The sequence below is a fragment of the Artemia franciscana genome, chromosome 1, assembly GCF_032884065.1.
Source record: "Artemia franciscana chromosome 1, ASM3288406v1, whole genome shotgun sequence".
Taxonomy (NCBI): Eukaryota; Metazoa; Arthropoda; class Branchiopoda; order Anostraca; family Artemiidae; genus Artemia; species Artemia franciscana.
In genome coordinates this window covers 41,350,526-41,374,238 of record NC_088863.1, presented here as the reverse complement: position 1 = coordinate 41,374,238, position 23,713 = coordinate 41,350,526, and the positions used below count along the sequence as shown (strand labels likewise).

Genomic DNA, 23,713 nt, shown 5'->3' with positions numbered 1-23,713 from the left:
AAACTCCATCAAAGAGAGCGGATCCGGTCCGGTTATGTCAGTCACCTATCTTGGACTTGTGCTTATTCTATCCACCAAGCTTCATCCTGATCTCTCCGCTTTAAGCGTTTTCCAAATTTCCGCCCCCCCCCTAATGACACTGGATCCGGTCGGGATTTAAAATAAGAAATCTGAGCTTCGAGGTCATTCTAAATAAAAAATTTCATTAAGATACAATAGCTCTTTCGTAAGTCAAAAATACCTCATTTTTTCTAATTTTTTAGAATCAACCCTCCCCCAACTACCCAAAGTGAGCAGATCCGTTCCGGTTATGTCAATCCCGTATCTAGGACTTGTGCTTATTTTTACCACCAAATTTCATCCCGATCCCTCCACTCTAAGCATTTTCCAAGATTTGAGGTTCCCCCACTTCCCCCAGATGGTCAAATCGCGAAAACGGCTATTTCCAATTTAATCTGGTCTGGTCCCTGATACGCCTGCCAAATGTCATCGTCCAAGCTTACCTGGAAATGCCTAAAGTAGCAAAACCGGGACAGACAGACCGACCGACCGACAGAATTTGCGATCGCTACATGTCACTTGGTTAATACCAAGTGCCATAAAAACTCAACTATTCAAGACAAAAAATTATTTTCGTCTTAACCCAAACCAAAGCAAGCGGTCTCAACCACAAATCCACCACTACGTCAGGGGTATGCACACCTCCCCCCCCCCGCCCCCTCTGGGTCCGCCACTGTAACCATGGCAAAAAGAAAGAAAAGTTTAAAAAAAAGGCGAGCGTTAGGCCAGAAGGAAGAAAAAAAATGTCAAGTATATATTGACCAGTTCATTCCTGGCTTGGTGATTCAGTAGCAATTTTGAATATATAGGCTTGATCATTTTTTTTTTATTCTTCTTTGAGTTAAAATTTTTCTTTTTAAGTTGATATGTTGCAGCATTTTCATATTCAACGCTGAAGACGCCTTTTTGGATACAGGCAAAATATTCTTGTTATCCATTTGCTTTTTTCTTTGTTCAGTCGTTGCTTTGTCAGAGAGCCGGCATAAGTCCCTCCAGTGTATTCCCCCCTCCGAGGAAATTTATTAGAAGGGAAATTGAAAGGTGATTTTAGCTATTAATGTGGGATCCGGCGTTTAATACCCCTCGTAACACCCTTCCCCTCCCAAAAAATAGCCCCTTGGAGAATACCCCTTCAGAGAAATAACCTCCCCTTACCAGAAAATACCCCCTCCACATAGAAATACCCCCTTGGAAAAAAGCCGTGTGTGTAATGAGCACCCTCTGAAGTTTCTGCGGCCGCGAGGTGGAGGTGAAGATGAGGAAGGGGCAGTCCCCCTCCTATACGGAATAAATTTTGTTCATTTTGGGTTTTGATATTACTTTTTAATTTCATAATAACAATGTAGACCATAAATATTCCCAGAAATCAAGAGAAATTAAATATCAGTTTCACATTTTTGATACTTTTTTGAAGTTTTTTTTTTGTATTCAGTGAAAGCTCAATGAGAGTTAGGATATGTTGTCCTTAAAATGGACCCATTAAGGCATCTCCCTCCCTGCCTAACTACAACACTATCAGAGAACTCATTTTAGAGGTTTAATGCTCTTATATACAAATGTTTGGAATTGTAAAACAACAAGGAATTTGCCGAAGACAGTGAAATTTGTTTAGAACTTCGAATTATTTCGGCTAGCTAGGGAGGAAGGGAGATACCTCAAAAGGTTTATTTTGGTGCCAAGAGATTTCAACTCTCATTGAGCCTTAAGATAAATACAGACTTAGTTCAAAGGGAGAGACAAGGGGAGGGTGGAGGTAGTAATTGATGCTTAATCCCCAGGAGCGTATCCAGAACTTTTGTTTGTGGGGTTATTTTTTCGAGGGGGGTACAAAAAGCTTTAAAAAACAAATCGAAAATGTGAAATTGATATTTTATCCCTCTTGATTTTTGGGAATGTATCTGGTCTATGCTGTTTTATGAAAGTAAAGAGTAACATTAATCCACAAAATGAGCAAAATTTATCACTTATTTGGGAGGGACTGTTCCTTCTTCCTCCCCAGCTACACCTCATAGTTTTAAAAACTTTGGAGGATGCTCATTCGATCAGAAATTGAACTTTCTATTCCTTTTTTATAAGTCAAAAGTGATTAGAGACCAGCCTGTCGCGGGGGGTATTTTTGGGAGGAAGGTATTTCCTTCAGGGAGTATTTTTTGCAGGGGAGCATTTGCCACGGGGGGTTTATTTTCCGCAAGTGGGGGAATTTTCATTAGGGAGTCATTACCTGGGGGTGGTATTTTCCTGGGGGTACTTTCTGTGGGTAGGATAAACATCTAGACTCGTTAAAGTGCATGTAAATTGGTTGGTAGCTTCCAGCTTTTTCAATCTTCTTCTTAAGAATACAAAACATTGATTGTCAATAAAATGTTGGAAAAGATTTCATTACTTACTCAGATTTTGATTAACAGTAGTTTTGTTGAATAAGCTCTTAATAATAATTTTACTCAAGAAATTCGGGCGAACAGAGATGGGTATTATTGTTCATGTGGATGGAAGGTCTGCATGACTTGGTGTTCTACGGGACTGAAGTCATCACGACCTCCCCAATAGGGTTCTCTAATGTTTAAATATATTGTATACGTTTGCTTAAATACATTTAAATATTTTATCTTTTCCCCCTTTGTGCATATAGAAACGTGAATACAATGTTTATGCAGGTCCAGTAATTATACCTTTAGGGATGCCCACCGCATCAGCCCTCGGGGTAAGTTAGGCAATTCGTTCATTGTCTATATATAGTATATGTTATTTAGAAAGGTAAGCATGTTTGATCTTTACTTTCAAAAAAAAAAACGAAGGATATTCAGGTGAGCCTTTCAGAGAGTGTTGAGGGGAGTATTGAACTAAATCACTTTATTTAGTGCTGAATTAAATCACTAAATCACTGATTCAACAACTACTTCTATAGCAACAATGTCACAGCATTCGGATACATAAGGACATTTTTGTGGGAGGGGGATTTTCTTTTGGGGATTTTTAATGGGGAAGAAAATTTTCTAGAACGAATTTCCTTGAATTCTACATACGGAGAGAATGTTACGGTGGAACTGTCCAAAGTCTTCAGCGGACATCAAATTGTCTGGTCAAATTTTTCCGTGGAAAATGTGGGTAATATCCACAAAGGTACTGGAAGATGAAAACTCTCTTCTTATTACAGAGAAATGTTAATGGCGTTTATTTTAATCCTTTAATTAACTGAAGCGATGTGCTTCATAATACTGACCTCTATTACTAAGGAGGAGTGGCAAATCTTTGTATAGGGGGGAGGGAGAGATACTGAAAGAAGAACATTTAAATGGCCTAATTTTATCCCAGTGGGGGTTATATCAATCCAAGGAACTAGAAGATCGGAAGAGTGTTCATTCAAACAAAAAATTCTAAGTTTAAGTGCCTTTTTAAGTGTCGGGATATGCGCGTTGGATATTCTGAAAAAAAGTATTGAAAAAAACACGGGCATTTCATTGGATTATCAAGTTTGGACAAAAGTTAATGACTCATGACCAGCAGACTGGCAGTCAGTGAGGATAGAACCCTATTAAATCCTTCTCAAGGGAGAAATATGACTGGAGAATGCCAGGAGACCTGGAATCTTTCAACGAACGTTTATTCATGTAATCTTTCAACGAAACTTTTTCAACGAACAAGTTTATAATGGACAAGATGAGCTGATTCTTTATGGTATTGAATCCCCTTAACTCCTTCAGAAGAAATCTATACGGTCATTTAAGTCCCAGAGATGAAGTGGAGTAAAAGACTAGCGGCAAATCAGATACTGAAAACTACCTGGTGCCTTGAATTTGGGGAAAAAATATGTTTACATCAGGAGAAGTAGATGTTTGGATTGGTGAGACTAGAAGGCTTGAAGAAGAAATGATTTTTGTTCTACTAGGGGGAATCTATTTATGCAAGCGTTTTTAAACGCTGATTTAATTATTTGCCAGTAGGTTTATACAAATGTTCAGTAATTTTAATTAGTTAATTAAAAATAATTGCACACTTACTAAAGAGATAACGCTCATTTGAGTCATGTCAATTATCACAGGACGTATTGGACCTCTGGTTGAATTTCTTCATCTTGAGCTGGAGAAGGATTTTTTTTTTAATAATGTTCGTTGGAGAAGACAAACGAATCCTTGAGTTTCCCCAAATTCAAGGCACCAGGTACGTGACGTACTCTCCAGGTAAGTGAAACCTAAAGATATTCACTTAAGGTTTTTATAGTTGATTTGAAAAAAAAATCACAGAACATGTTTTTCAAAGAAAAATAAAAAGCTCCATTACACGAAAAATGAGCAGAAATGAAGGAAAATAAACTTCCAAGCGTAACACTACCAGTAATCACCTTCGATAAATAAATGAATCCCAGAAGGAACATAAATTACAATAAATAATCGAGTCAAACTCTAAACTACTGATAAAACGATTCAAAACTCATCACAACAAACTCATAGCTGCGCACGCTCCTCCTCTATCCTAATCTATTCGAAGCCTCCCTCTTTAAACTTTCCCAGGAGGTTTCTATTTCCCTTAAGTTTTTCTTTATGACATCCCCTCATCCAATCGCGGACGACCTGCTTTTATTTTAGCCCTAGAGGGTTGGCCGAAAAGGACAATCTTCGGCAATCTGTAATCCTTAATCCGCAGAACGTACCCTAGGCATCTCAACCTTTCACTCATTATAGCCCGGGAAAGCAGGATTGAACCACACTTTTCGTGCTGTCTACCGCTTCGTAGACTTATATTCCTATTTTTCCAAACATTTTTCACCTGTGAAAAAAATACCCTGAGCCTATTCTACTTTTAAACGTCTTTACTGCTCCCGCCGTCTTTACTAATAATTAAAAAAAAATCAACTAAAAGGTAGAGGCAACATTAAACTAAAAACTAAAAGAGGTTTATTCTGTATATCCAGGGGTGGCCCCCTCCTCAATACTTTGCTCTTTACGTTAAAGTCTTAAGCACTTTTAAAAAAGCTTAAAATTCTAATTAAACAGCCCCTGTGTTTCAGGAGCTGTTCTTAAAAGAACAGTGTAAAAAGTGTAAGTAAGTGTTTTAACAGTGTTAAAAGAACAGCTAAAAGTGTAAAGAGCAAGGTATTGAGGAGGGAGGGATCCCCTTCATATACATAATAAATTCTGTTCGTTTTTAGTTTTAATGTTGCTCCTTACTTTCAGTTAAAAACTTGATTTTTTATTTAATTTTTGATTGTTTTTCAGACAATACCGGTAAATCTGGTTCACCCTCCATTAAAAATTTTCTCCCCTTACGGAAAACTCCTATTTGGAAATTTACTCCCACTTAAAATTTACTCAGCTCCTCCGTAAAATTCTCACTTCTTGCGGACGATTGAGTTTGAAAATTGCTTCTTGGCGTACTTTTATTTGAAAAGACCTTAATTTGAATTGTTTTCCCGATCACTCCAGATCACTCCCGATCACTCCCTTCCGTGAAAAATGTTTCCCGTAAAACCAAACCTGCTAAAAACAGTTCCTGGACAGTTCCTCTCGAACATATCCAAGTGCAAAATTTATCTGGCAAAGAGAAAAGTAAGAGTAACAATTTTCGCACAGAAAAATTGTCAAATCCACCCAGTGTAGGATTTCCCAAATATTCCAAATATTTTTGCACAGGAAAACTGTAAAATGCTCCGAGTGAAAAATTTCCCCAGGAAGGTCCCCCGGAAAATTTTCTTCCCAATGGAAACCCACCGCTGAGCACAACCCCTCCCCTTGCCTCTAAGAATCTATTTATGCTTTCCATTACTAAATACGCAAGTAATAGCCAAATTAAATAACAGTCTCGCCACAAGTTGTGGGGGTCAGATTACCCATAAAAGCATAGACATTGGATCTTCCAACTATGCTGATCGGAAAAATGTTGATCGGACAACTTTCCTATTTTTTTGGTCACTTAAAAGGGAACTACGACTTTTAGTTTCTGTTCGAATGCACCCTCTCTGGATCTTTTAGTCATATTTTTGAGACGAGTACACCTGGGGAAAAAATTACATAAAATAAATAAACACACATCCGTGATCTTTCTTTTGGCAAAAAAATGTATATTTTTTTTTGTAGTTTGAAACTTCTACGGTAGGGTTATCCGACACGATTAATCTTATGGTGTGATTTTCAGTAAAATTCCTTGACTTCAGTGGGCATTTTCCCCCTTTTTCAAAAATCAGGTAAATTTTCTCAGGCTTGTGGGTTTCGGCGGGTAACACTAAATCTGATGAATTTTATTCACTTAGAATCAGCATACTAAGCCGAATCTTTCTATTTATTAATTTAAAAAAAAAAACTTTGACCATGAAACAAGTTTTTTCAAAGAAAAGTAAAGAGCTCCATTAAGCCAAGAATGAGTTAAAATAAAGTCTTCCAAGTGTAAAACTACCATAAATCGCAATCAATAAATAAATTAAACTCAAAACGAATAGAGACTACAAAAAAAATAGCTGACTCAAACTCAAAACGAGCAAAAATTAACATGAGTATGACTGATAACCTCCGTTCCTTCTCAAGAACAGAACAAAATTTGCGCTTTACTGAAAAAAGGAACATAAAAAACAAATGACCATGGATTGTCAGTTTAATTGACATATACTATAAAGTTTTGACATATACTAATTTATTCCTTAGAGTTTTAATAATTTCTTATTGAAGAAAGTGGAAAAAGTGAAAACATTTCCAACGTAAATTGAAAGGTGATCTAATATGAAGGTGAAAATTTGACAGAATTTTGAAGGGAGATTTGAACTAAATGAAAAAATACTATGTGCATGCAGATTGTTAAAGGAGCGCGTCTCAAGAATGGATTTGGGTATTAAGTTGGAGCTTTCAGAGAAAACTTAAAAGGGAAGATCAATTGACAAAAAGGTAATATATGCATGTCACTACTAACACTATTACCAACGCTACTTTCACTAATACTACTACTGCTACTAAACTCCTCCAACTAGTTCTTCAATTGTAACCACTTGTAAGGCCTAGAGTATCAAGATGAAAAGGGCGTCGAAAAGTGTTCATAAATGCAGATCATCAATATTTTTGGAACGGCTCACCGTGTTAAGGTGAAATTCTGGTCCATCATGAAAGGGATGTTCATTCGATCAAAAGCCAAGATGTACATGCTACTATCGTTATTGATAGTGCTGCTATTACTGTTACTATCACTACTATTATAATTATTATCACTGCAACTACTTCTACTATCACCAAAGCTATGGTGATAATGGTGCTATTAAGGCTAAGTCTATGAAGGTAAAATTTGAGAGAACATTAATGGCAAATTCGAACTAACAAAATACGCTATGTGCATTTAGATTGTTAAAATGGCGTATTTTAAGAATTGATTTGTGCATTAAGTTAGAACTTTAAGAGAATGCTTAAAGGGGCAGATCATTTGACCAAAAGGGAATATGTGCAGACTACTACTAATACTGCTACCACTCCTACATTTACTAGTTCTACTACTATTATTATTACAACGTACTACTATTACACCTTCATAGCTAGTAACTTTACAATACTCTTAAGAATCTGTACTCCAAGGAATCGGTTCATTTCATCCTAGGGCAGCTTTAGGGCAATCCTAGCGTTTGTTTTCCTCGTTGCATGAAAATTGATCTGGTCAACTAATCCAGCAGCCATGCTATTCGTGATGAAAGTTTTGATTAAATCAATGGGTAACTGAATTTCTGTCACTTTTGGGAGGGAAGCTTTCCAGATGATATCACGGGGCTCAATCTCTTTTCTTAGCCACTTGTAGTCTTTTATGGCATCTTGATTTGGGACGGTTGAAAAGGAAATAGGTGATGAGCTTGTCGATTGTATGGGAGACGGGGGAGCTTCAGAAGTGGGGAATGTAGTGGTTTCTCTACCATTACATTGGTCATATGCACCGTAAAAATTTCGACACGGTTCAACAAGCTGAGAGGTAAGTCTTCTGTAGGATTGTCAACCGGCTGAACAGGCTGTAGGATAGCGTATGTAAAGCTGTCACCAGGGGTTGGATTCCAGAATGGATCAGACTTGTCGTCATCATAAGACATGATTTCCATCTCAGATTCGCTGTCTAGTAGCAGAACCATCTCTGCAGCTCGCGCTTGGGTGAGCTTCTCTCTTAAACATTTGCTCGTTTCCTTGAAAACATTTTCTTCCTCTTTTCTTGGTTTGGAGTTTTAAAAGGAATAAGAGAGGCTCGCTGTCTCTGGAAGAGAGAATTGTGATCAGACCAAGGGTGCATGGTTGCTTCTGCTTCGTCAAATTAGAACAATCAGAATGAAGTGCTTCACGAATACAAAAAATGAGGTAAAAGAAAAAATATAGAGCACAATAGGCCAGCAAAAACAAAATAATATAAGAAAAGCATCTTCAAAAACTACCCGTCTCAAAACCTAAGGTTACCGTATAGTAACCATTAAAAACCCTCAAAGAAATGGGGAATGAAGATAAAACTAAATAAGATTCTTCTAAATAAAAGCTAAAAGTAGAGACTATAAGGAACAAAACAATTGAATAAAAACTAGAAAAACTCACCTGCATCGTTTTCATCATCGCTGTCAAAATCAGCTAATTTTCGCTTTTTAGCCATGGCAAAAACCTACTCTGTTCACTGATCAACTGACGACTTACGGAGCCATCTTTGAAAGTAAAAGTTATCGCAACACGAAGGGCTGAACTTGTGCTATCTGACGGTCTTAGTTCGAAAGTGGTATATGAACTACAGGAGACACTAGGTACATGGAAGGTACGGTCACCATATGGTTACCTACGGAATGCAAGGATTAAGATGAAAATTTCAATAAGTATATGGATATACAGGTTATCAAAAGGACATCAACAATGTCATAGCAACAGCTAGTTGTATTAAGTAAAGCACTAATACTATTGCTATGACAACTATACCTAAGGGTATGAAGCTGAAACTTTATCTAATTCTTAGGGGGGAGGGTAAACTAAATTATAACATGTCATCCTCATGCATTTCGTCCAAAGGGTATATCAGAAATATTTAAGAAACAGTTTTATATGGAAATTGAAACTTACAAATCTTGTTGTGGGGGATGTTGAATTAACCAGAAGACAATATTTGCATCATAATACTACTGCTTCTACTCCTAAAACAACAACTACTACTACTACTATTACTGCAACTACTACTACTGCTATTAAAGCTAACACTACTGCTATTGATTCTACTGCTACTACTATTACTGCTACTACTGTAGCTACAGGTGCTATAGTACAGGTAAAAAAAAATTTGCAGGCAAAAAATTTGGACAATATTGAATCTGTATTGAACGAAATCAAGACAAACTATGCCCACATAGGGTGTCAAGAGAACGCATCAGCAATGCTTCAGAAACGGTTGATGGTATTAAGTTGAAACTTTCATATAGGGCTTGATGGGATGTTGAAAAAAAAAAACAAAGATACTAAGTGCATACAGCTTCTAATGATACTACTGCTATTAAAACTATTGCTTCTACAAAAGCTACAGATATTAAGGTGAACATAGAATATAAGCAATGTTATAGGCAGCGCTGCTTTTTCATAGCTAGTAAATAGGTATTAAGTATTAAGAAATTAAGAAGGTATGAAGGTATTAAGTTCAAACTTTTATTTAAATTTTGATACATTAATACTACTTCTTCTCCCAAATCTAACAAAATCAAAAGATTGTAAGTTTATCCCAGCTATCAAAGAGCGTAGATAGAATATTTTGCGAATGGTATTAAGTTTTATTTTTCAGGTCAACTAGAGGAGGTATAAACTAAATTAAACACTGTTGCTTATGTTAATATTTTCAAAAGGGTGTATTTTGTTAAAAATCACCCAAAAAATTTCTCCAGCATAGAAATAGCAGGCCAAACTATAAATTTTTAAAGAAAAAACCGAGAAGATTTAAACTGTTATTTTTTTCCCCTAAAAAGTACTATCAAACAGTTCATGGTAACAAACTGCAATAAGGAGCGACCCGGCTCAATAGTAAGCAAAACTCTAAAAAACGGAATTTTGATACTAAGAAATACATTAAAAGAATCGAATTCTTATGTTGATTTTAAAATTGTAAGTTCCATCAAGCTTAGTCTTACTCATCAGAAGTTACGAGCCTGAGAAAATTTGCCTTATTCTGGAAAATAGGGGGAAACACTCCGTAAAAGTCATAGAACGCTAAAGAAAATCACACCATCACATTCAGTGTATCAGAGAACCATATTGCAGAAGTTTCAAGCTCCTATCTACAAAAATGTGGAGCTTCGTATTTTTTGCCAGAAGACCGATCATGGGTGCTTATTTGTTGTTTTGTTGGGTTTTTCCCCCAGGGGTTATCATATTAACAAAGTGGTCCTAGAATGTCGCAAGAGGACTCATTCTAACGGAAATTAAAAGTTCTAGTGTCCTTTTTAAGTAACCAAAAAAATTGGAGGGCACCTAGGCCCCCTCCCACGTTCATTTTTTCCCATAAGTCAACGGATTAAAATTTTGAGATAGCCATTTTATTCAACATAGTCGAAAAATATAATTGCTATGGCTTTTGGGATTAATTACTCCCCCATAGTCCCCGTGGGAAGGGCTGCAAGTTACAAACTTTGACCAGTGTTTACATGCAGTAATGGTTATTGGGAAGTGTACAGACGTTTTCAGGGGGATTTTTTGGTTGGGGGGTTGAGTGGAGGGGAATACGTGGGAGGATCTTTCCTTGGAGAAATTTGTCATGGGGAAGAGACATTCAATGAAGGGGGCGCAGGATTTTCTAGCATTATTATAAAAAATGAAAAAATAAGTATGAAAAAGTTTTTTTTTAACTGAAAGTAAGGAGCAGCATTAAAACTTAAAACAAATAGGGATTATTACGCATATGAGGGGTTCTTCTACTCCTAAATACTTCGCTCTTTACGCTAAAGTATTTTTAGTAATTTCAACAATTTATTCTACGGCCTTTGTGATTCAGGGGGTCAATCTTAAATAATTGGGACAAAATTTAAGCTTTAATGTATAGAGCGAGGTATTAACGAGGGGAAAAACCCGCTCATATACATAATAAAAATATACGAATATAAAGTTTGTTACGTAAGTTAATTCTAAAGTTACGTATATTTTTTACCAATAAAAATGTTGGTTAAAAATTAAAATTTCTAGATGCCTTTTTAAGTAACCGAAAAATTGGAGGGCAACTAGGCCTGTCCCCCCACCCTTTTTTTCTCAAAATCGTCTGATCAAAACTAAGAGAAAGCCATTTAGAAAAAAAAGAAAATATTGTGCAAATTTCATTTTAATTATTTATGTGCGGAGACGCAAAATCAAACATGCATTAATTAAAAAAGTTCAGAAATTAAATATAAAAAATCTAGTTTTTTAACTGAAAATAAGCAGCGAGATTAAAACTTAAAATGAACAGAAATTACTCCGTGTAGGAAAGGGGCTGTTCCCTTCTCAACGCCCCGCTCTTTACGCTAAAGTTTTTTACTGTTTAATAAAGTAGAATTGAGAGAAAAAGTCAAACTTTAGCGTAAAGAGCGGGGCGTTGAGAAGGGAACAGCCCCTTTCCTACATGGAGTAATTTCTGTTCGTTTTATGTTTTAATCTCGCTCCTTACTTTCAGTTAGAAAAATTAGTTTTCTTTATATTTAATGTCAATATAAAATGAACAGGAATTAATTAAGAAATACTTTTCCTCAAAAAAAGTTTTTCAAAAAAAGTAAAGAAGTCTATTAAACCATAACTGAGCGAAAATAAAATCAAATAATCTACCAAGTGTAAAACCACTACAAATAAGCATCAAAAAATAAATGAAACCCAAAACAAACAGAAACTATAACAAATAACCGAGTCAAGCTAAAAACAACCCGAAATCAACACGATTAGCACTCACAACCCCGATTGCCTTCTCAAGGAGATGTTTTACCTTTAAAACATTAATAAATCAAAAATTATTCAGATTTTAAGGAATAAATATCAGAATATGTATATTAAACTGACAATGCACATGCGCATGCATATCTTTTTTTCAGTGAGCATCCACTGAGCATCTATTGAGGCCATTTACAAGAATTGTTTCCCAATATCACGTCTGGAATTTCACGTTTCTTTTGTTTCCTCAAAAATGTTATTTGTTCTTTTTCGTTCTTGTGAAATTAGTCTTCTTCGTTTTAAGTTGTGAAATATGATATCTATTCGTTCTCCTGCTTGATCTTCACATAAGTTTTATCAAGCCATTCATTTGAAAAAAAAAGAAAAAAGGGTAGTTAATTACACTAAAGAAACCTGGAAGTCTTCTTTAGATTTTGCACCAGTGTTACCAAATACATGGTATAAAATGGCAATTCTATAAAAGCAAAAATGCACCAATCGCATCATTTCTCGGGTGAAAATACGCCGAATGATTAACTTATAGTGCAAGTTTGTTTTAAAAAAATGTGCCATTTCGAGTAATTTAATGCTGAAAATCCTCGTTTTGTACACAATTATTGCATATTTTCCCCATCTGACAACACTGTTTTAAATACACCTGTAACTTCTAGTTAAGACTCAAGACAAGTTTTGTGCTGTCTGCTGTGTATAATTTTTAACACTACAGTTTTTGGAATATCATCTCTGCCACTTTTCCTTCCCCCTCTGTAAAGCCCAATTTGTGATGCCATTTTCCTTTCACTCAGTAACATTAATGATATATGATGTCGTATTTATGTTGGTAATAATTTATTCCTGACACTGTTTATTTCTACGTTAAATATGCTGACACAGACAATCTTTATTAGAATGTCTAGGCTGAAATGCTAGTTTTTCTTTTCGCTTTACTTGGTAACAAAAATAGAGCTAGAGTCATTTTAAATTTGAAAACTTTCCATTGTGATATTCAAATGGTTCTAGAAACTGCGTTGACTATGTAAATTATGTAAAGAAAATACGGGCATTGTCAGGTATAATTGTCGTTAACTTACCGAAAATAAGAGGGCAGGAAAGACTGCCAGGAATCAGGGGCACAGGCGAGGGGTGGTTTGGGGTTCGAAATCCATTTCCATACCAAGAAAAATTTACTTCAAGATTACATAATGCATGCAATAGACTGTATTTCGACTCATCCTCTCCTCATTAATTGAATTACCTCGTCTCAAGACTGAACCCTAGATACACCTCTATGTGGATGTCTACTCATAATTGTATGCTAGGAAAAGGATCCCTTATTAGGATTGACTCCATGAGACTATTCTGGTAAATTGTTTTTAGGTACATGAAAACGCGGAAAGCGGATCCAATAATGTCTCTTCTAAAGCAGCAGATTACGCAGAAAGAATCTTATAGCCTCTGTAATCTGCGGTGGGTCACCGAGGGAATTTGAACAACATGGTGTGCATCCTATCAGTGACGTCAATTCGGGTGGGAGGAAGGAGTGAGGAGGGAGGATAAGTCTTCCAATAATTTCTCCTCCCCTCTTAGAGTTTCAGAAATTCCTCTTTTTCATTTTTGTTGAAAAATTGACTTTGATATTTTCAATTAAAAACTAGAGTAAAAATAGCAAAGTTGCCACCCCAGATTTCTTAAATTTAATCCTCTCCCCTACATTTCTGTGAACTGACACCAGGGGCGGATTCAGGGTTTCTCTTAGCGGTGGTGCCTAATAGTTTGCTTCTGTAAACTTGGGAACAAAGAAATATAAGTAATTTAAAGGGAACCTCGACACTCGTGCGTCGTAGGTAGGTAGTGGAAATGGTCGCAGATCTAATCTATAATAGGGTGAGGGTTGAAGTTCTAGTAAATATTTTGAAACTAAGAAGATGTAAAAATACTAATAAAAAAAAAATGAAAGTTATAAAAACCACCCCACCATGAACAAAATCTGCTCACCAACTATAAAAAAAATGGTATTTAATATTTTCTGCAAAATTTTTCACTTTGACACTTCTGATCACTATAGTGAGTGAGTTAAGCTTTGTACTGTCAAAAATAAGTTGGTATTGAACAATCTTTCTGGATTATACAATCAATGTCACTGTAGGTATGGGTCTAACCATTTAGCGTGTCGCCTAACTTCATGGCATCGCTTAGTAATTATGATAGAAATGAAGAGTAGGAAATGATGATTCAGATACAACTTGTACATTCGTAAAAGATGTATTAAACATTAAATATTAGTTTGTTTAGGGCTATAACAAGAAAAATAAACTAAAGAGATAGAAATACATAGAATACATTTAAAACGGGCATTTTAAGTATAGACAATAAAGTATTAACTAATCACTATTTTTTTAAATAGAGTTTAATAAACAGTGTCAACTTTGACGAAATTTCAAAAATTTACTGATCTATATTTTACTTTTCATAACAACGAAGTGTTAGTTTCAACTTTTTAAAGTTTTATATATTTTGATTAAATTATAGAATTCACAATTTTATAAGAAAAAGTTTATTTCTTTGTTTCTACTCTCGCCATATCTATTTATCACACGGTCGATTTCTACCTCAATATATTGGTGAACGTTTATAATGCCTGGTCCTGTCAGTTTAGAGCTCTCCGTTAGTATATCTTCTTTTTTTTCAACCAAGATATTCGAACGAAGACCAAGATCGTATGAAAATTATGAACTCTAAAAAGATGCATGTACGTAGGTGCTTCAAATTAAGTATACGAGTTGAAATGGTCCTTAAACAAACAAATTCTCAGGGTTTCAAGGTTTGATAGATTTCTACAACTTTTGATTTATAGATAACTAATAGTGGAAAAATCATTAGATGTCATCCATCAAAATAAGTATAAAAATCCTAGTCGATATATAGCAATTTACACTATTTTATGGACAAAAATATGCCACCCCTATGCAAAAATATAGCTATATTTTGTGACCGGATGGTATTGAGCAGGTGAAAATTCTGAAGTAATATTCTACCTTCATTCAGTTACCGTAGTAAAATCAAGTGGTGTGAATTGCCACATTTTTTCAACATCTCATTATTAAATGTTAAAAAAATCGATGTCATTCTACTGATTCAAACCGAGAATTCAGATAACCATCTATACCGGCTAGATAAAAATAATGAACACAAAATTATTTGCTTTCTCTTACAAAATAATTTTTTGAAAATCTAGTTATCTCAAATGATAACTCTGACCTTTAAAGGAATTAAATAAGAAAACAATTTTTTTTAAATGAAAGTAGGTAGCGACATTAAAACTTAAAACGAACAGAAATTACTCCGTATATGAAAGGGGCTTTTCCTCCTCAACATCTCGCTCTTTACGCTGAAGTTTGACTCTTTCTCTTAACTCTGCTTCTTAAAACAGTAAAAAACTTTAGCGTAAAGAGTGGGGCGTTGAGGAGGAAAAGCCCCCTTCATATACGGAGTAATTTCTGTTCGTTTTAAGTTTTAATGTTGCTCCTTACTTTCGTTTAGAAAAACTTGTTTTTCTATTTAATCTCTGGATGTTTTTTAAATAATGCATGTTTTGATCTTGGCTATCCGCACATAAATAATTAAAACGAAATTTGCATATTTATTTTTTTGGCTAAATGGCTTTCTCATAGTTTTAATAGGAAGATTTTGAGAAAAAAAGAGAGGGAGGAAGCCTAGTTGTCCTCCAATTTTTTGATTACTTAAAAATGCAACTAGAACTTTTAATTTCTTACGAACATTTTCATTAGTAAAAAATAAATGTAATTTACAAATTAACTTACGTAACGAACTCCTATATTCATATGCTTTTATTGCGTACATGAGGGAGTTCACTCCTCGTTGATGCCTCGCTCTTTACACTAAAGCTTAAATTCCGTCCCAATTCCTTAAGAATGACCCTTGAATCACAAAGGCCATAGAATAAATAGTTGAAATTACTAAAAATAATTTAGCGTAAAGAACGAGGTATTACGAGGAGGTAAACCCCTCATATGCGCAATAATTTCTGCTCGTTTTAAGTTTTAATGCTGCTCCTCACTTTCAGTAGAAAAAACTTTTCATATTTATTTTTTCATTGTTTTTTAAATAAAGCTAAGAAATCCGGCACCCCCTTCATTGAAAGTCTCTTCCCCCATGAGAAGTTTTTCCATGGAAAGACTCTCCCTCGTAACTCCCCCCCCCTCAACTCTCCCTCCCAAACCAAAAAATCCCCCTGAAAACGTCCGTACACTTCCCAGTAACCATTACTATATGTAAACACAGGTCAAAGTTTGTAGCCTGCAACCCCTCCCCCGGGGACTGCGGGGGAGTAAGTCGTCCCAAAAGACACAGTTATTTGTTTCTTTTTTATTATGGTGAATAAAATTGCTATCTCAAAATTTTTATCCGGTGACTTTGGGGGAAAATGAGCGTGCGAGGGGGCCTAGGTGCCCTCCAATTTTTTTGTCATTTAAAAAGGGCACTACAACTTTTAATTTCCGTTAGAATGAGAACTCTTGCGAAAATCTAGGACCACTCGGTTGATACGATCACCCCTGGAAAAAAAAAAAAAAAAAAATAAACACGGATCCGTATTTCGTCTTCTGGCAAAAAATGTGAAATTCCACATTTTTGTAGATAGGAACTTGAAACTTCTACAATAGGGTTCTCTTATACGCTGAATCTGATGGTGTGATTTTCGTGAAGATTGTATGACATATAAGGGGTGTTTATCCCTATTTTCTAAAATGAGGCAAATTTTCTCAGGCTCGTAACCTTTGATAGGTAAGACTAATCTTGATGAAAGTTATATATTTAAAATCAGCATAAAAATGCAATTTTTTACGTAACTATTGGTATCAAAATTCCGTTTTTTAGAGTTTCGGTTACTATTGAGCCGGGTCGCTCCTTACTACAGTTGGTTACCCCGAAATGTTTGATATTTTGACTTATATGCTTAGTTTTGATTGTATATTTATTCGAACCTCTATTGAAGTTCAGACATTTTTAAAGAGTTTGGCCTTAATTTTAATGTTTTAGGATGAACTGAGGAGGTGATATGTCATATAACGCAGCCCTTTTATTAGTTGAAAATAGGCGGTAAAGTGGTTACCATTTGCTCACGGAAATTCAATACGTAAATTGATAACATCTTTGCACTTGTCATACAATTACTTTCTATTATATAAATCCCTCAAAAAAGTAACAATGTTGGAAAAATCACCCCTCTTTGGAAAAAAGTAAACCCAAATTTTATGACAGATAAAAAAAAATTAATGATGTCAGTTTATTTGCCTCTGTGACATAAAATGAAAAGAAAACAAATTTTTTTATACTAAAAAGAAGTTTAGATATTAGGTTTTTTTAGCCTGAAATTTCAGCATAATCCTGAAATTTCGTTTAGATACCTTAAAGAAGTTAGGATTTAAAATTTCCTCTCCTTCTTATTGTAAAATGAAGATTTTTGCCTCCCAGTTGGATTTTATGGTAATACTGAGAGATACCCTTGGTAAATCTAAATTTCGTTAAATACATTTAGGTAGTATGGATCATCAGTAAAATTTAACAGAGACCACGCAAAGGAATTCAAACTTTGTTTCTAACTTGTTTGCAAAAAGAAACAGTCTTAACAACCAAAACATATTAATAGCTCAACAATTAAAACCAATAACAAGAAAATAACTTTCGTCCCAACGCCAACCAGACCAAGTGGTCCCAACCCCGAATCCACCACTACTTTAGGAGGGGGCAACCCCGCACCCCCATCTAGATGCGCTACTGATTGGGATCACAGAAACGTATGCAGTCATTACTGTTGTTCCTACGTTTTGATTTGGGAAATGCTTCAATTCTCTGAACAGAAGCAAGATGAGGTTGAATACACTAAAAAGTTTAATTAATCAAACATGATAAAAACATAAGAAACAAAAAGTTTCATTTTTGGTTTCTCTTCTTTTATTCCTTATGTCCAAATAAAGTCTTCCCTATAACTTGGAGCCAACCTGTTTTTTCTTTTACCCCAAATGGATGGCCAAAAAGCACAATCTTTGAAAATACATTTCTGCTCAACCATTAAGCACGACTTAGCCCATCTTAACCTGTCTTTTGTGATTGTCCTACAAAGTGAAATCAAAGTGGTGTGATTAGCCACTGTGAGTATCTTGGCTTCGAATGTTATAAACTTAATGCATAGCTTTCCTATCTATTCTTCCAAAGATTAAATAAAAAAAACTAATTTTTTTTGCTGAAAGTAAGGAGCGACATTAAAACTTAAAACGAACAGAAATTACTCCGTATATGAAATGAGTTGCCCCCTCCAAAATCCCTCGCTCTTTACGCTAAAGCTTTTAATTGTTTTAAAAAGTAGAATTGTGGCAAAGAGTCAAACTTTAGCGTAAAGAGCGAGGGATTGCGGAGGGGGCAACTCATTTCATATACGGAGTAATTTCTGTTCGTTTTAAGTTTTAATGTTGCTCCTTACTTTCAGCTAAAAAATTAGTTTTTTTTATTTAATTTCTGAACGTTTTTGAATTAATGCATGTTTGGTTTTGGCTCTCCACACATAAATTATTAAAATGAAATTTGTATATTAATTCTTTTTTGGCTAAATGGCTTTCTCTTAGTTTTGATGAGACGATTTTGAGAAATAAGGGGTGGAGAAGGAGGCCTAGTTGCCCTCCAATTTTTTGGTTACTTAAAAAGGCAACTAGAACTTTTAATTTTTGATAAACGTTTTTATTAGTAAAAAATATACGTAACTTAAGAATTAACTTACGTAACAAACTTTCATAACCTTATATTTTTATGGATGTGTACGAGGGGGTTCGTACCCTCGTTAATACCTCGCTCTTTACACTAAATCGTAAGTTTTGTCCCAATTTTTTAAGAATGACCCCTGAATCAGAAAGGCCGTAGAATAAATAGTTGAAATTACTAAAAATACTTTAGCATAAAGAGCAAGGTATTTATCTCCTCCTAAATACATCGCTCTTTATGCTAAAGAATTTTTAGAACCCCTGATATGCGTAATAATCTCTGTTCGTTTTAAGTTTCAATGCTACTTCTTCCTTTCATTTGAAAAAACGTTTTCATGTTTATTTTTCATTGTTTTCTTATAGTAATGCTAGAGAATCCTGCGCCCTTGTCATTGAATTTTTCTTCCCCCATGACAGATTCCTTCAAGAAAAGATCCTCCAACATAGCCCCCTCTCCTCATCCCCACCCCCAAACAAAATAAAATCCCCCTGAAAACGTCTGTACACTTCCCAATAGCCATTACTATATGTAATCACTGGATAAAGTTTGTAACTTGCAGCCCCTCCCCCAGGGATTGTGGGGGAGTAAGTCATCCTCAAAGACATAGTTATTATGGTTTTCGACTAGGCTGAACAAAATGGCTATCTCAAAATTTTGATTCGTTGACTTTGGGAAAAAATGAGCGTGGGAGGGGGCCTAGATGCCCTTCAATTTTTTTGGTCACTTAAAAAGGGCACTAGAACTTTTCATTTCCGTTAGAATGATCCCTCTTGCGACATTCTAGGACCACTTGGTCGATACGATGACCCCTGGGGGAAAAAAACAAACAAATAAACACGCACCCGTGATTTGTCTTCTGGCAAAAAATACAAAATTCCACATTTTTGTAGATAGGAGCTTGAAACTTCTACGGTGGGGTTCTCTGATACGCTGAATCTGATGGTGTCATTTTCGTTAAGATCCTACGACTTTTAGGGTGTGTTTCCCCCTATTTTCCTAAATAAGGCAAATTTTTGATGGGTAAGACTAAACTTGATGAAACTTATATATTTAAAATCAGCATTAAAATGCGATTCTTTTGATGTAGCTATTGATATCAAAATTCAATTTTTTAGAGTTTTGGTTACTATTGAGCCGGGTCGCTCCTTACTACAGTTCGTTACCACGAACTGTTTGATTTCAACCGTGAAAAAACCTAGACGATGACTTCTCTATGTTTTACATCTTAAGAGAATCTTCCACTTTTACTATTATGACTATCCAAGGAAGTAAACGCTACCTAATTGCCCACTTTTCTTGCTAACTAACGCACCTTGTCACCATGGTTTATTCTTATTATAAACAACTCAATCTTCTTAACATTAGCGTTTCAACGTATTCCTGCATCTTAAGACATCGTTATAAAAACGGCCATCAAAACAAAAATTGCATCATTAGAATTACCTCGCCTGAAAATCCTTAATGAATGGTGTCCAATTCCCCCTAAATAAAACTACCACCCCATTTGCATATTGAAAATACAGCCCCCTGTGGTTGAAACCATTGTTTAATGTCAAACACAACTGCTTTAGCTATAAGCCACAATCCACAAAAATTTAGGGTGAGGGGATTTTTTTAATGAAAAATTCAGGATATCAAACTCGAGTTTTCCAGACTTTATACTGTATCTGTTTTGGCAAATGCCTTAGGCTGAAAAAGAAAAAGTGCGCGAAGTTGAGGGTGTGTCACTTCACCTGGTGAATGGTACTCTTTTTTATGAAGTGTTAACATTATTGCACCAGATCCTATTCGTTGTCACTATTGAACCCGATTTTTATCTGAGCAGGGCAACTTACGCCCATCCTAAAAAAGGGAAGCCCAATGAATCTAATATGAATTTAATATGAATCGCCCAATTACTGTGTCACCAGTTTTGTATAATTTCCAAGAAAGCTCATATTGTCGAATTTTAGACACTGCTGCCACACGCCAAACCACCAGTATGGCCTTACGGTAGGACTCGATTGCGCTGATTCTCTGTTTGCGCTTGCTGCTATTTTGTCTGATTCTGAGGCAAAGGGCGACCCGCTATTTTTTGGTTCTTTTGATGCAAGCCGGGCCTTTGACTTGTCAGTGCACGTGCAGATCCTTTTAGATGCTTATACACAAGGACTAAATCTGAGCATTTTTAGAGTACTATATTATATCCACAATAACCTCAGAGCACACATCAAAAGACCCTAAAATCCGGTCGAATCTGCTATTATACCGGTCCGTAAAGGAGTGAGAAAAGGTTCAATTGTGTATCCAAGTCTGTAAAGCAATAGTTTTCTGCCGGCGCAATCCCAAGCAGCTACGTTTTGAGTTTCAAAAGAAACTGATGTTTTGTTGATGACGTATGCTGACAATCCACTTAATTTTAATAAGTCTAGTGATCCACTATCGAAGAATTAATACAATAATATTAGGTTTGTATTTTAATGTTTCAGAATCTGTAGTCCTGTTTTTCAATGCGGAGCACTGCGAAGAAGAAATATCTTTTGGGCGATTCAGTTGTGAAACAATCTGGGGATATTACTGACCTTGGGTTACCAATTGATCGAAGCCTCGACTTCACTGGAACGTTGCTTTTACACCTTGTATACCTTCAGTCAAACCCTTCTTTTTAGAAAGTAGATAAGAATAAGTAAGATAATTATAGAGAGGTATTAGCTTACTTCATGTAGCAAGAAAAGTTACTTAATGACACTTAGAAAAAACTGCATAGAGAAAAAAACTGCCATCTGACACTGATTCAGGAATGGTAACTATTATTTCGGTTCGTCTTAAAAGTAAAATTTTATTGCAAAAAGAAATTTATGGTTGTTTCGAAAAAAAGCATGAAACATCCCAATAACTGTGTCAGATCAAAATGAAAAGTATGTCATTAGAATCAGCATAGTCAGAAACCTGATTATAGCATAATCGGGAACCCGAGTATAGGGAAATTCCAGTCCCCCACTTTGAACAACACGGGAAAATCACTTTTTTGTATAGGTAGCACTGATCTGTCTTTTGCTTTTTTTGGGCTAGCGGTTTATAAGAAGATAGCTTTGAATCTAAACAAATATTAATCGACCGTCCATCTCAAAACACCCTGAAAGCTTCAACTTTACTATTTATCCGTCCTTGAGAAGTCACAGATACACACTTTGACAATATTGGATGCACATAGTGACATTTAATTTTGTTTCTTCGTCCCCCTCAACATGCTGTGAAAGTTTTAAAGTAGCGCCCTTAGCTAATCCTGATATATCGCAGGCACGTCCTTTTGACCATCTTCTTTTACATAGTGATATTTAATTTAGGCCAGCAATATGTACATTGGGTATTTTGCTTTGTTCAGCATCCCCTTAAAATACACTGAAACTACATAAGACTCCAAGCCATTTCTGAAAAATAGCAGTTCCACCTTATTGACAACCTGCATATATGTGGTGTGCTTTTATTTGGCTGAACAAACCCCTTAGAACTCCCGGAAACCTTTTTTGTATTATCATTAGTCTTTTCGGAGACACAGGGTCAAACATGCCCCTTTTCCCCTAAAACATAACCTATATGTAAAAAACGGGCTATTTACAAAACTTTTATCCCTTGATCTAAAAGTTCTTAGGGCCATGTCGCCCAGAAGATACAATTTGTGGACCTTTCAACATATGAACAAAATTCTTAATCAAAATTTTGATCGAATGTCTACCAGGGGAGGAGAACACCTAAGGGTAACATGGAAGGGGGATGGTTCTCCTCAATCTCTATTAACACTTCAAATTGCACTAGAAGTTACAAATTCCATCAGAACAGGCCCCTCTGAAGTTTCTGTGGCTACTCCTTCCATACAAAGTGGCCTGGAAAAAATCTTCTAAGCATTCTTTGTGCCTAACATTACAAAATATAGAGTCTGGAGATGTCTAGGGATTCTTTAAATGTTAGATTCGAGGCAAAAAATTTGTAAGGACGCCCTCATGTATGCGATAAGTGGCCTGTAAGAGCTAGCTTAATCATTTCATTTTAATTATAAATAGAAAGACAGTATGGTCTAAGGAATTATTAAATTAAAAGTATATTCACCTTGGTCGTAAGAATCCACTCTTAGCCGATGAACAGTTACTGACCAAATAGCTCGAGCCAAACGAACAAATCAAATTAAATACGATTGCATCCGATTGGCTCAAGTAATCTGTCAGCTATATCATTAGGACAGTTTTTCACTCCTTTCTCAAAAGTTGAATTGACACTGCCTTTAGGGGATGAAACAAAATGTTAGACCCATTGTAAGACACACACGTTTCACAGGTGGCGAGATAAAAACAGGTGTGAATATCAATAATGATTGTTCTAATTCCATCTTTCAGTAGAGCAATAGAGGAAAGTTTTTTTAGGACTGCAGTTTCCTGTTGCATCCTATTCAATCTTTCCAAGTAGCAACAGATCATACATTTTTTAGGTAGTCTAACTTTTATGTCATGCTGATAGACTCTGTTTCAGTACTAAATACAATACACATTTAAATAGAAGTTTGTAAGAGGTTCTTCGATTTCGTTACAAACGAATGACAAATGTGTATGGAGATTGAGTAAAAAAAATTCTTAGTCAGATTACAGCAAAACTTAAGAAGTCTGTGAAGCTGGCGTATAAGAACAGTCGATAATAAATTACGAAAGTCTAAGAGTCAATCAAGCTTCTGGTGATAAAATATCCCCCGAAGAAACATAACTGATAAACTTTCTGACCGGATTATACCTGGTCAATTTGTGTCTGTGCTTTCTTTTGAATTTATATAGATCCACTGCCTTTGGGCAATAACAATTGGGAATAGCTTAGAGAGTCTTTCATCAGGGTAATGTTTTACTTTTGTGTGGGGCCCTTCTACCCTAAACATATGGAGTAAAATCTCCTTGTTGGTCCATCTGATTAATCTTGAAAAGCTTAGGGGAAGTTGAAACTGGCCCTTCTCAATGTAGTACAGTAGTCCTCCTATTGGCTTTCCATTTTTTTTTTGCTTTCATTTTTTG

The 23,713-nt window shown here is 35.6% G+C and overlaps 1 protein-coding gene across 1 annotated transcript in view; it reads right to left on the bottom strand.

Annotated features, from left to right (window-relative positions):
• Nucleotides 1–22,879, bottom strand: part of LOC136029719 (uncharacterized) — a 39,023-nt gene extending 16,144 nt beyond the window's left edge. The window contains exons 1-2 of the mRNA XM_065708230.1: nucleotides 22,770–22,879; nucleotides 8,592–8,823 (exon numbers count right to left, since the gene is read on the bottom strand). Of these exons, the coding sequence (XP_065564302.1) occupies nucleotides 8,592–8,609 (18 nt within the window). The 5' untranslated portion in view covers nucleotides 8,610–8,823; nucleotides 22,770–22,879. The remainder of the gene's footprint in view (nucleotides 1–8,591; nucleotides 8,824–22,769) is intronic.
• Between the last annotated feature and the right edge of the window lie 834 nt (nucleotides 22,880–23,713).